This window comes from Brachypodium distachyon, chromosome 1, assembly GCF_000005505.3.
Source record: "Brachypodium distachyon strain Bd21 chromosome 1, Brachypodium_distachyon_v3.0, whole genome shotgun sequence".
Classification (NCBI taxonomy): Eukaryota; Viridiplantae; Streptophyta; class Magnoliopsida; order Poales; family Poaceae; genus Brachypodium; species Brachypodium distachyon.
The window spans coordinates 35,985,001-35,998,143 of NC_016131.3; the positions used below are offsets into that span (position 1 = coordinate 35,985,001).

At 48.2% G+C, this 13,143-nt stretch overlaps 1 protein-coding gene across 2 annotated transcripts; it reads right to left on the minus strand.

Moving 5' to 3' along the window:
* Window positions 1–3,788: 3,788 nt before the first annotated feature.
* On the minus strand, window positions 3,789–7,427 carry LOC100837459 (nitrate regulatory gene2 protein). 2 transcript variants are annotated; one of them, XM_024454931.1, is made up of 5 exons: window positions 6,178–7,427; window positions 5,997–6,065; window positions 5,696–5,913; window positions 5,096–5,319; window positions 3,789–4,761 (listed from the first exon to the last, which is right to left on the minus strand). In XM_024454931.1, the coding sequence occupies exons 1-5, from the start codon at window positions 7,133–7,135 to the stop codon at window positions 4,059–4,061; spliced, it is 2,172 nt and encodes a 723-aa protein (XP_024310699.1). In that variant the 5' UTR covers window positions 7,136–7,427; the 3' UTR covers window positions 3,789–4,058. The 2 variants fall into 2 exon arrangements, with proteins under 2 accessions (XP_024310699.1, XP_003563814.1); XM_003563766.4 differs by having other exon boundaries at window positions 5,997–6,074.
* Window positions 7,428–13,143: the final 5,716 nt, after the last annotated feature.

Consider the following 13,143-nt stretch of genomic DNA (forward strand, 5'->3'; position numbering starts at 1 on the left):
GAAAAGTTAGTCCGCGCGTTCGCATGTCGTCCCTGCACTTCCCTTTCAGCTTTGCAAGCAATGTGAAACAATAGATTGATAGAATTATACTCCTTATAATCAACAATGTCAGCAATTTCACGATTTAAACCACCAAAGAATCTAGCCATAGCAGCTTCCTCATTCTCAACTAAACCACAACCTAACATGTTCTTTTGCATTTCTTGATAATAATCTTGGACAGAATTACTACCTTGCCTTAATTGTTGTAGTTTCTTTAACAAGTCACGCGAATAGTATGAAGGAACATATCTAGCGCGCATAATTCTTTTCAAATCATCCCATGTTGGTGGTATAGCGTTAGGATGTGCAATACAATACTCATGCCACCAAACAGAAGCAAAATCAGTAAACTCACGAGTAGCAGCCCTAACCCTCTTATTAGCAGGAAAATCATGGCAAGTAAATTTTTGACTCAATTCTAATTCCCGTGTAAGGTAAGCATCAGGGTCATATTTTCCATCAAAAGGAGGAACCTTAAGTTTAATAGAATGCAGCGAGTCATGTTCCTCTCTTTGAGGTCGTATCGGTCCCATACCTCGGCGGTTGAAACGAGTTCGGCGACGATCACGGTCGTTGTGATGGTTTACGGCCCCGTCGTGTTCCGTATCCGCGGAGTAGTCGTCGTCGTTCTCCTCAACCTCGCTTGCGAAGGTACCGTTATTAGCGGTCCGCTGGTTGTGTGTATTGTTTCCTCCCGGTGTAGCGATGGTCGTTGCAGCAAGTGCCGCCAGTTGCGTCGTGATTTCTGCCAGAGAAGTACTAATGGTAGCAACAGAATTCTGTAAAGATGTTAGCTTGGTATTGGTTTCAATGTGCGCGCTCTCCAAGGTTCCAAGTCTCTCATTTGCAACCCGAACGTCCTCATCCAGCTCCTCGTTACGAAGCCTAAGCTTGCGATCAAAATGTGAAATAATGCCCTTTGTGCATGGAGAGTGGCCTTGTAAATCATCGTCAGAACCTGCCATCGTTAGGAGAAAACAAGAAAAAAAAAATCACAAGGAAAAGTCCCTATGCACTACTAGGATGTGGGGTTCAAAAGATCACTCCACTCAACTTTTAATCAAGTTCTTACTCGTTCTTACCCAGCAAACAGGAAGGTGATGGCCAGCGGCGAGAACAAGCCCTCCGAAGATTAATGTATCGATGCCTCGAGGCAAACCAATCTAGGTGTAGAATCTGTGGAGCTTGGAGGCTTATGTGAGTAGCAAGGAAAAGCGAATAATCAAATCAGCAATGCAAAGTTGAAAATATGCTCAAAAATGCTAGTCCTAGCTGCTGGAGTCGATAAGAACGAATTACAGAAATTAACTAAGCCTAGATACTGAAAAAGGTAGAAAGGAAAGATCAAATGAAAGGTAAAACAAGTAAATCTCTGGGGAATATTTTTTCTCTTTTTTTTTCTTTTTGTGGCCTTCTGTTTGGCTTCTTATTTTTTTCTATTTTTTTTCTTTTTTTTTATCCCCAGAAACTCACGAAAGAAGTTAAGACCGGAAAGCTGCACGTCGGTCTGTAGGAGAATAGCAAAGGATGTAGTAAGGAAAACTCAGAAAAATATGAGAAAATATGGGTTAGAAGCGTACCAAAACAAGCTTTCCAACAAGTGCAAGATCACTCGAAACGGAGGTCGGACGGTGGAGAAAACTGAGATATACTGCACTGCCCCGGTGCCAAAAACGGGTGCAGAAACTTCGAAGCACGAAAAGTCCACCTTAGAGGCCGAATTTGAGGGTCAAGGAGCCGTTAATTTTAGAGGATGCGCCTCGTCGAGAGCTTTCCGAAAAGTCCTGGAACGTTCAAATCTGACTTCGTATGCAAAAGATACGGCCGTTTTAGTAAACACGGGTCAAACCCACCCGAAACTCTAATTCTACTTAGACTCGGGTCCGAAACTGACTCGAACTCTTCCTCTCTTTTTTTCCTTTTTTTTTCTTTCTTTCCTTTTTTTTTACTTCCTTTCTTTTTTTTTCACAACTTTCCGAACAACTTGATTCAATCTATTATGAAACACTTTCCAAAAGCACTCTTGATTAGACTCGGACTCGAACTCGCGGCTGAAAACTATAACTTGCCGACTCGATGTAGGACTCGACGAGGGACTCGGTGTAGGACTCGAAGAGGGACTCGGTGGAAGATATGGTGGTGGCGGAAGATTATGGCGGTGGTGTGGCAGGATGTTTGGTGGCGGAAGTTTGATGGAAAGCCTGCATCACACGAAATCAAAAGACAAAAACAAGTTCGATCTAGTAGAAAAAATCTGAAAAACGATCCAATCTAATACAGCAACTCGACACGATTAATGCAGCAAAAATTCAACAATGCAAATACTAATGTGAAAATTGCAAGGCTCAGATTGGTTCTAGGACAAGGTAACTAATTCTAATTTTTGTTTGGCTTTTTCTAGACGATAGGTAAAAACAGATCTAAACCACGGATAAACTGGAAAAATCTCATCGAGCAACCTTAAGCTCTGATACCACGTGATAGCCTCGAGGGTGTCCCGATCTTTCGATGAGATACCTAATTATCGATTTGGTAGGAGGTGACGTTGACGATCCGACTACAACCTAGGAGGCAACGCCTTAACGATCGATACACCAACTTCAGAAGGTTATTGATCCCGCGGGGGAACGATCAACCTGACCACGAAGGTCTTTGTTCCTGCAAGCAATCGAAGAACAAGCAAGAACAAGATGAAAAGCAATCTGAAATTGCGAATAGGAGATATGAAGGTTCACGAATCTGAATATTCAATATAGTTGGAGTCTTGATGACGGTAAAACAGGTGGTCTAACCGACACACGCGATTACACGAAAGTAGCAAAGGCTAAACTTTATCTGATCAAAACCCAAGTCTCCATGGGGGGGCTCATGGGGTATAAATAGGAGGGGAACTAGGTGGTTTTCGGACAGGCCCTTGAGGGACTCCGAAACGGTCTAGGACTCCTCCTAAAACACAACGAAAACATCTAAAAATTGGCTGGACCCTATTACATGGCCTTAGGCCTAATAAAGCAAGGTTATAACTCTCATCTTTGGCCCATAGATACCCATTGGAGGGGCAATCCTCCACTTGGCCGAAATCCCATTGATGAAGAGGATGCGGCCTTCTTCTCATCTCTCGTTATGGCGGTTTCAATGTTCTGAAATCATCACTTGAGCTAGTTCCCGCCACCTTGCTGCCACCTCCATGGTTTGCTGTCCAACGCTGATCCTTGAGGTGCAAGCTAAGTCCTTCATTCCTAAAACACATAAAAAAATCCATCTTAGGCAGCAGCATATTCTCATTAATATTAAATGAAGTACCGAGGAACGAAAGTACCTAATAATTTAGTTGTCGTGCACGAGCTCTAGTAATTGGTCCATGTATCTTCGGTACTTGAGGTGTAGGTGCTGTAGGAGCTGTGATTGTATCATTACTTGGGATGTACTCATCACCCCGTGCCAAATTAAAAATTGGGTCCTAAACTTTGTATACTATAAATCTAAAACGACTCAATTTTGTCACATAAATTATATGCTCAGTAAGACAAAACGAGAAGAACTCCTTAAGCAATGAAGTGTCATCACTTCAGTAGGCAGGTCAGGGCCGGCAGCCGACGATCCAGGGATTGCGCTTGCCAATCGGCTCTGGCGGCTGGGAGATGAACTGGAATACCAAATCATCGATCGCTTGGTAACCCGACGCTGCGCCAGCAATAGCCAATAGATTACACCCAAAAAAGGTCTCCTGTAAGAAAGGACCAAGATTTCTCACAACTTCATGACTCTAATTATACTAATACCAGCACGTCAGCAGTCACTAGACGCGCCCTAATAGATTGCCTGACCAGTCACTGTGATAAGGCCTTCATATGTTTTGGTAAATACAAGACATAATAAAGCTAAAATTAGCCTAACATAAAGGCGTAATTTGCAACAGTAACAATACCTACCAAACATAGTACCCTCAATTCAGTGATCAACTGTCTACCAAACTACTCTCAGTTCTTGAACCAGAGGATTATAGGGGGTGAATGTTACACACCAGATTGAACATCCGGCTTAACAGGATGAGCATTTGACACAACTGTCTTATACGCCACATGAGCCATCTCATAATTCTGCTTGAGCTCTTCATGGTCCTTCAGTGAAGCCTTGGCGAACTCTGTCAGGCAATTGAGAACTGTAGTCAGTTTTGACTGTAATCCTTCCAGTGATGCTACCCCTCCGCACGTTTCCTGTTCGTTGTTTTCCAGCATCCCACATTCCTGAGACTCGCTCCTGGAATGGGGCTCACTTCTCGGTTTGTGCTGATCAGGCTGATACTCGAACGAGTCACGCAGGAGCAGCATTACGTCTTTAATGGACTTGCATAGCTCATCGGTGGGGAGTGACTCCATCCTGGAAAGCCAGTCAGCGCAGAGGACAAATATCGGAGGGGAAAGTGCTTGGCGGGGAGGAAATGAGACCTTCCTCTTCCGCCGACGTCGGTCCTGGGGTGGCTGCAGGATGCACTTCTGGAGCCATGCATTGAGGGCCTCAACATATGACTTCTGAGCAGTGACCCAGATCTTGAAACTGGACAAAAAACAGTCCATCTCGTTCCACAGGTACTGTGCTGCCTGGCGGTGATGCTCACCTTGCTGCACTGAGGTTGAACTTTTGACATGGTATGCCAGTGAGATTGTAATGAATTGCTTGAGGTGGCACTCCAGCATTGCTTTCCACATTCTGATTAACCTGCAAGAGGTATGTATGGACATTTAACTTTCAAGGTTAACATTTACAAGAAAACCTGTACATCATATGCAAACCAACATGTCTAAAACATATTTTAATTAGCAGACTGAAGTAAAAAAGAAATGAGACATCTCTGCTCAGCAAAATAGGGGCTCAGAGAATAATTAGTAAATGGTAATCTCCTGATGTTCAGTATTCAGCATTGTACTGCCAAGCGAGATTTGGAATAACATTGAAAGCTCAAAATTTGCATGATTTATACTATAAAGGTAATATTAAGCAGGGTCAAGAAATCTGTTAAAATCTGGATCAATGTAGAAGAGCAAATTGATACCCTTGAATGAGCTCGACAAGTTGAGGCTGAAGTTCTCCATCCCTTATTTTCTCAATCCTTCTTGAGATTGCATCAACAGCCTGGATTGCAACAGATACCCTGGAATGCAGCTCCTTCACAACAGCTCGAGTCTTATCAATAAGCTCTGCATTTAGACCTCGAGCAAATTGATGCCGTAGAAGACTACATTTCTCGTCATAAGTCTTTCTGACATTTTCACTTGCCTAAATAAACAGAGTAATGCAGTTTCAGTGACTAATAATGCCAACAACAGACATATTTACCAGGGAGAGATTTGATAATAGCTATTGGCAAACACGTGATCTCCTACACTCACTCTACTAAGAACATTAAATTTTATGATTAGTACAAATCAAGTAGTATGTATGTTTCATATTATCAACCCTTATTGCAAGAGACACCATTTGCCTCATAAACATAGTCTTCAGGACTGCAAATTTAAAAATGCACCGGTTTTCACAACAGATCTACAAAACAACAGACATTTTTGTGTAGGGAAATGATGACTTCATCATAGCTAGTCAAGAATTCAGATTGGCAAATCATGCTAGAAGAGCTTGCTTACTATCGTAAATGCACCTTGATTTCATCATATAGTTTTCTTTCCCATGCATGCAACCTATCCAATGTAGAAGAATGGCTTCCAGACACCATGGCGAATTGCTCAACAAAATCATTATTACTATCATCCACATCATCTTGAATCATAGAAGTTGCAAGTGGACTTTTAGATGACGATGACAAGGATGAGACTGAACGTTTCCAGGTAACAACGTTTGCAACATGCTGTGCAGTTTCTGCAGAAACAAAAGAATTAGTACTTTAGGCAAATAGTGTCTTAAGGATAATGAGAAGATACAAGTTGAAATATTATGCTTGCCTTGGCTGAGAAGAATGTCGCGATTGCAGCACACACGAAATGCCGATACAAATCGTGCAGTAGGCTTGCCTGGAGAACCTAGGATTTAAGGAATACACAAAAACAACAAGGGTTCACCACACAAACTTAATATAATCCAGATTAAAAACAGACAAGATAATGTTGCCCTCATGATTATCACCTGATGTTTTAGCACATATATCAAGTCGGATCTTCTTTGTCTCAAGCATTCTTGAAACCTCATTCCCAGCTTCAGCTGCACGTATAAAGCGGAGTTCAATGTCCTTCATGCTTGACACAAAATCTTTCGCTCTCTGGGTGATGAAATCTGAAGGATCTTCTGTCTCTGTGCACGATTCCTTTTTCATGTCACCTTCTTCTACCTTTGCTACAACCTTCTCAGACGAAGTGCCTTCAGTTGAGGCATCAGCCAATCGACTTAGTTTGCTCATCCCTCTTTGCGTTGCTTTTGTTTCCTGCTTAGAAACTTCATTATCATCAACAAGATCTGAATGCATTCTGTCAGATTGTTTTCCCTGTTCTTCATTCAATGGAACTAGTGCAGCTTGCCTTGACTCCCTCAAACCCTTCAATCTACTGAAGTTCAAGGTCACCCCATCCTCATTGTTCGAGGTAGCACTACCAGCGGCATCAATAGGATCAAAGAAATCCCATGAGGTGCATAATTCCGGGGGCAAGGGTGGTGGCGGCGGAACAAAGGCAGAGACTGGGGATTCTTGCTCCACAAACTCAGCAGCAGATGGATCTATTGTGAATGTCAAAGGAGCAGTTCCCGCAGCTTTCATGTAATGGATTCTTGTCGTGGGAGGAGTCGATTGATTTGCTCGATGCACCGGGGAGCCAATGTTCTCTGCTGCACGAGACGGAGACGGCGATGCCATAGAGGAATGCGATGGCGACTTGTCCACTTCTGAAATGGAGAGCGATGACTCGGGTGTGATGTTGGACTCCGCATACCGCCGCAATCCAGTCCCCACACCTCGCAGGGACTGAGTATATGACAGGTGTGCCGCCGATAGCGCATCCCTGGATTCGATGGCTCGCTTGATACGACGTAGCCGCTCCTTGCATAGGACTAGGGCATCTTCACCACCAGCTTTGGAGGGTGAGGAACCCATTGAGTCGTACAAGTTCAGAGACCTCCTCGTACAACCACGGGCGGAGGACCCAGTAGGGCCCTACCTTGATTTTTGCCTCAGTTACGAATTGGGGGAGATTAAGGAGATGAAATGGGAGGCTAAAGGGCGTAAATCCATTCGTGAGGTGATGGGAAGAGAAACGGCCGGGAGCGAGAGAATCGAAGGAGAGATCAACCTGGTGGCGGCGCTCGCGGGAGGAGGAAGACGAGCGAACGGAGCGAGGGGGCTGGGGCGCTCGGCAGCGGGATGGGGAGTGAGGGGTGGCGGCGCTCGCGCGAGGAGGAAGACGAGCGACGGGGTTGGGGCGCTCGGCAGCGAGATGGGCCAGGGCCCAGGGATATAGAATCTGTCTTTTGGGAGGCTGAGAAACGAAGATGGGCTACACGGAGCCCATGAACATATTGAGGCACGTACTGCTCCATAAGGATCGTGTGTGCCTCTCAAAAAAAAAAAAAGATCGTCTGTGGTCCTTGTTGTGAAGAAATCAGCAAGACATGACATCTTACTACGGCATCTTTTTTTTTTCTATCTGGAGTCCAATCATGCTATGCACATCATATGGTCAATGTAAACAACTCAGATTTCACTGGAGTACGGCTAATCACCCAATTCCACCTTTTCTTTTCTTCGGTTACACCCAATTCCACCTAGTACATGCAGCTAAACACGTCTAAAAGCTTGCGACTTGACCGGCTTAGATATCGAAAGCCCGCAGAATCCATGTCCGGAACTCCGGATAGCAGTTGGCGTAAGTCGAACTCAAGTCTGCGGCTAGTAACCGGAATTGTACACGAGTTGAACTTGTGAATCGTCGGAAAAATCGATGTCCGGGCACTTCTTCTCCCTGGCTGCATCTGCATGCAGTCCAGGCCCGACTTTCTTTGAGCATCTGAATTGCCAAGATCTTGGGTATCCGGCATCCTCTTGGCATACAATGATACAAATGCGATCTGTTGTGGCGCCACGCGCTTAGCTTTACCACCATTTCGTTAATGCCCCTATCGCGACGCTACAAATCTTCAGGACAAGAACGTAGCCAGACTGCTGGTCAATCTATGGCCGTAGGCATGCACCGGCTCCAAAAGATGCGAGAGCTTTTGCTAGGACTCCTTGTCGTGGCAGCAAAGTGGGCAGGCTTCAAGTAGGTCACGTGCACGCGAGTTCAGGACTTTACAGACGAATCAAGTAGGTGGTGAATGCTTGTTTGGATTCCGGGTGTGTTTGTTTCTTGCAAATCTCTGTCCTATCAGTTTTTTATATTCATTGGCTAACAAAAAATTGGTCAATAATTTATTAGTCCATAATTTGCCAAAAATGTGAAGAGAGGTGTGAGATAGTTGGCAAATTCCTTTGGCAACTAAAATTTTGGCTACCGAAACAACAAAGACTAAATTAATATTGGTTGCTAAAATTTTGGTAGGACAAATTTTGACATGAACGGACGACCAAACACATCGGGCACGATCAACTAGGTCGTGAATGCTTCTTTAATGAACCAACTGGTTCCATTACGAATCAAACACAGGAACCACTTAAAATTCTGAAATGGTTCCATTACATTTCACAATATTCCAGCAACCAAATCTTTACTATTTTAAAAAAAAGGTAATTGGAGGATCGCGAGGCTGCTTCTGACGACTCCTCCGTGGACAACGGGTTCCACTCCTCGGGGCAGGACAGTGACGACCGCCGACGGTTTGATTCGTCCCGCCGCTCTCGCTCGCACACTTTTGCTTGCAGGCGTGGGGTGGTTGATGGTGCCGGCCGTGGGTCTGGTCTGGGGGCTGGAGGTGGTGCCTCTGGTCCTGGGGCCCGGGCACCTCCCTCGACGACTTGCGCGGCGGGGCGCGACGGGTTGGTGGGCTCACCGGCGCCAGTTCCTGTGGAGCAGGATTTGGTTGTCGATTGCTTGGACTCATCACCCGACCCTTCTGTCCCTGCTTCTTTTGATCCAATGATGCTGGAAGCATCGCTTGTCCCGCTGGTGGTTTATGGGCCGCGCACCGCTGTTCGTTGTGGTTGGGAGCCGCCGTTGGTCGATCCTACGGTGCTGGAGGAGGCGGAACTAGTTGCGGCGGAGCCGGCACCATCCTCTCTATCCCTCTCCTCTCTTGTGGCTTCCTCTCTGCGGTTGTCTAAGCCTGCGGTCTCTCAGCCGGAGATGGACACTTTCTGTGTCAGCGTGGCGTCGGCGGACTCCAGGTTGTCTGCTCTGGCCGAGCCCTTCACGCCGACGTCGGTCCGCCCGGTTGCTCCCCCTCCCAACGAGATGCTGGCTCGTTTCCGTTCTGGGTGCAGGCGTGCTGTTGACGCGGTGCTTCCGGCGCCTCCCCCGCGTTCGTCGGTCTTGCGGCGCCGGCGTCCTCAGGCTACTGGCCAGCTGCGGCGCAGCGTTCGGGTGGCCAGTAGGCGTGCTCCTGGCTCCTCTGTGAAGCGGCAGCAGAAGTTGCTGATCTCGCGTCTGGGCTTGGCATGTGAAGGGGAGCAGATCTCTGAGGGTGATCTGGAGAACTACATTAGGCTGTTTGAGCAACCCCTTTCTCAGGAGCATCTGAACGCCATCTTGGCCATCTTTGGGTGGACGCCTGATACCTTGCCCCTTATGGCCGGCGAGGCGCAGGATGGGCTGTGCTGAGCTTTCGGCCTGCTATGTTGTGGTCTGTGGGTCTCGGTCATGTCTACTGCCGACCCAAAGATCCTTGTGTGGAACGCGCGTGGTCTTAACGCGCCGGCTAAGCGTAGTGTTGTGTATCAGGTGGTTGTTGCTTCAGGTGCTTGTGTTGTTTGCCTGCAAGAAACTAAGCTTTAAGTGGTCACACCGGCGATTGTTTCTCAGTACTTGAGGAATGATTTTAATGATTTTTACTTCTTGCTGACTTTGGGGACGGGTGGGGGCATTTTACTGGTCTGGAAGGCTAGTGTGATTTTGTCCAACCCTTATTTCACCGATCATACGATTACGGCTCGTGTCTCTTCGGGGGATCGCGTTTGGTGGCTCACGGGCGTCTACGGCCCACATAGGGATGCCGACAAACCTGGGTTCCTTCAAGAGCTACGGGACGTTAGGGACCTCCATGCTGGGCCTTGGGCGGTCGTTGGGGGCTTTAACCAAATCGTCAACCCGGAAGACAAGAGCAATGGTTGGCTACATCGTGGGCTCATGAGTAGGTTCAGACGGCTTCTTGCTGATCTTGAGTTGAAGGAGTTGTACTTGGCGGGCAGCGTTTCACTTGGTCAAGTGAGCGCAATCGGCCCACCTTGGAGCGCTTGGATCGTGTTTTTTCGACGGTGGATTGGGAGACTCTGTTGCCCAACTCTTACCTTTCGGCCTTTATTTCCGCCACTTCGGATCATTCTCCTCTGATCCTTGATGTGGCGGCTGACTAGAGAGTGGGGCGTCGTTTTCATTTTGAAACCTTTTGGCCGAAGGTGCCGGGTTTTCATGAGGTGGTGGCCATGGCTTGGTGCGAGATGGCTCATATTCTCAATCCATTCCAGCGGACGGCCGCAAGGTTGCAGGTGTTGGCTAGACGGCTTAGAAGCTGGAGTGATAAATTCATGGGCAATACTAAGTTGCAAATCTTGGTGGCCACGGAGGTGATTTTGCGGTTTGATGTGGCTATGGAGAGACGGGCCTTGTCTGATCCTGAGAGACGCCTTCGCTCTCTTCTGAAGAAGAAGCTTTTAGGCCTTTGCTCTCTTGTAAGAACAATCGCCCGTCAACGCTCCCGCCTTCTGTGGCTCAACGAGGGGGATGCTAACACCAAGTTCTTTCATCTTCATGCTAGTCAGCGCAAACGGAAGAACTACATTGCTTCTCTCCGTGTGGATGGGAGGCTGATTCCAGACCATGATGGGATCTCCTCAGTTGCGGATATTTCTTCCGTGCTTTGTTGGGCTCCATCGAGGACCGTCCTTTTGCTTTGGACCCCCAGTTCTTGGGCCTGCCTTCGGCTCCTCCCTTGGGCCTGGACGGCGACTTCTCATAGGAGGAGGTGTGGATGGCGGTGCGGAATCTCCTGCCGGACAAGTGCCTGGGGCCTGACGGCTTCACGGGGCTGTTCTTCTCTTCGTGTTGGTCCATCATTAAGGAGGACACTTTGGCCTGTTTCAGGGCCTTTGCCTCTCTTGATGTGCGTGGTCTGGAGGCGGCTAACCAGGCCCTTATCTGTCTCCTCCCTAAGTTGCAAGTGGCGGAGTCCATCCGTGATTTTCGGCCGATTAGCCTTATTCACGCTATCGGTAAGCTGATCTCCAAGGTGCTGGCCAACCGCCTTGGCCCGGAGTTACCTCGTCTTGTGGGGCCCCACCAGGGTGCTTTTGTGCATGGTCGTTGTCTCCATGATAACTTCTAGTTGGTACAAGGCACCGCCCGGCGGTTACATCAGTTGAGGCAGCCTGCGGTGCTTCTGAAGTTGGACATCACCAAGGCTTTCGACTCATTGAATTGGTCCTTTCTTTTTTACGCCTTGTGTTGGCTTGGTTTCGGCCGAAGGTGGATTGGTTGGATCGGTGCCTTGCTTGGCTTCTCCTCGACTAGGGTGTTGGTGAATGGCATCCCTGGTAGGGACATTCTGCACCGTCGTGGGTTGCAGCAGGGAGACCCGCTCTCTCCTATGTTATTCATCCTTGCCATGGATGCGCTTCATGCTATGATGGTGAGCGCTGAACGACGTGGTCTGTTGTCTCCTCTGGCTCGTTGCGGTCTTAGGCAACGTTCCTCGTTCTTCGCGGACGATGCGGTGATCTTCCTGAAGCCTGTGGAGGAGGAGCTGGAGGCTTGTGTTGCCATCCTGGAGGACTTCGGTTGTGCTTCGGGGCTCCGAATTAATTTCGGGAAAACCTCGGCGCACCTTATTCGTTGCACCGTTGAGCAGGAGGCCATGGTGGGACACAAGCTGGGATGTGTGGTTCAACCTTTTCCTTGTTGCTACCTTGGCATTCCCCTCGGGTTGAGAAGACCGTTGGTGACGCAACTTCACACTCTCATTGATAAAGTGGCTGGCAAGCTGAAGATGTGGTCGGCGCCCTTGATCTCTTCCCGGGGCAGGTTGACTTTGGTGCAATCGACACTTTGTGCCATGCCGGTCTATGCCATGCTATCCTTGGACCTTCCGATGAAGCTCATCGAGAACATCCAGAAGATCTGCCATGGTTTTCTTTTGGAAAGGTCGTCGTGATGTTCGTGGTGGACATTGCTTGGTCGCGTGGGAGTCGGTCTGCTCTCCGAAGCCAATGGGTGGCCTAGGTCTTCCGAACCTACGGCTACTTAATGTAGCATTGAGAACTAGATGGTGCTAGCTCCAAAGGACGGACAGTGCGAAACCGTGGGCTGACCTTAATCTGCAAATCACGGATCAGTCGCTTGACTTGTTTCATGCGGCTGTCACGGTCTCGGTGGGTAATGGACAGCGCACACTGTTTTGGATTGACCGTTGGTTGGATGGTGTGAGCCTCGAGATGATCGCTCCTACCTTGTCTGCTCGTTTGACTCCTGGCGCACGGAAGATCTCGGTTGCTGATGCCTCGGACGATAATGCTTGGGTGCATGGCGTGGGTGCCTCTCTTGCCGGCCAGGAGTTTGACGAGTTCTTTGCGGTTTGGGAGCTTGTTCAGACGGTGGAGCTGTCGCCGGACGACGACGTCTTCAGGTGGAACCTGGACCGTTCCGGTTTATACACGGCGTCCTCGGCCTACGGTGCTTTCTTCTCTGGGAGAGAGGCTGCCCCTTGTGCCGACGATCTCTGGAGTTCTAGGGCACCAAGCCGTTGTAAGGTGTTTGTTTGGCTTGCTCTTAGAGGCCGTTGTTGGACGGCGGACCATTTGAGTCGTCGTGGTATGCCGCATCCGGCGCATTGTCCCTTCTGCAACCAGGAACCTAAGACCATCTCCCACCTTTTGGTCGGGTGTGTCTTCGCCAGACAAATTTGGGACATCTTCCTCAGGAGATGGAGGCGGCTGGATTTGATGCCGGGTGGTCAGCTTGG

Bases quoted from the DNA above. Each gene is read 5' to 3' on its own strand.
- LOC100837459 (XM_003563766.4), bottom strand. From the start codon at position 7,135: ATGGGTTCCTCACCCTCCAAAGCTGGTGGTGAAGATGCCCTAGTCCTA. The intron at 5,914-5,996 runs GCAAGCATAATA...TTGTTTCTGCAG, and splicing joins CGACATTCTTCTCAGCCAAG to AAACTGCACAGCATGTTGCA. The intron at 5,320-5,695 runs GTGCATTTACGA...CTGTTTATTTAG, and splicing joins AACTATATGATGAAATCAAG to GCAAGTGAAAATGTCAGAAA.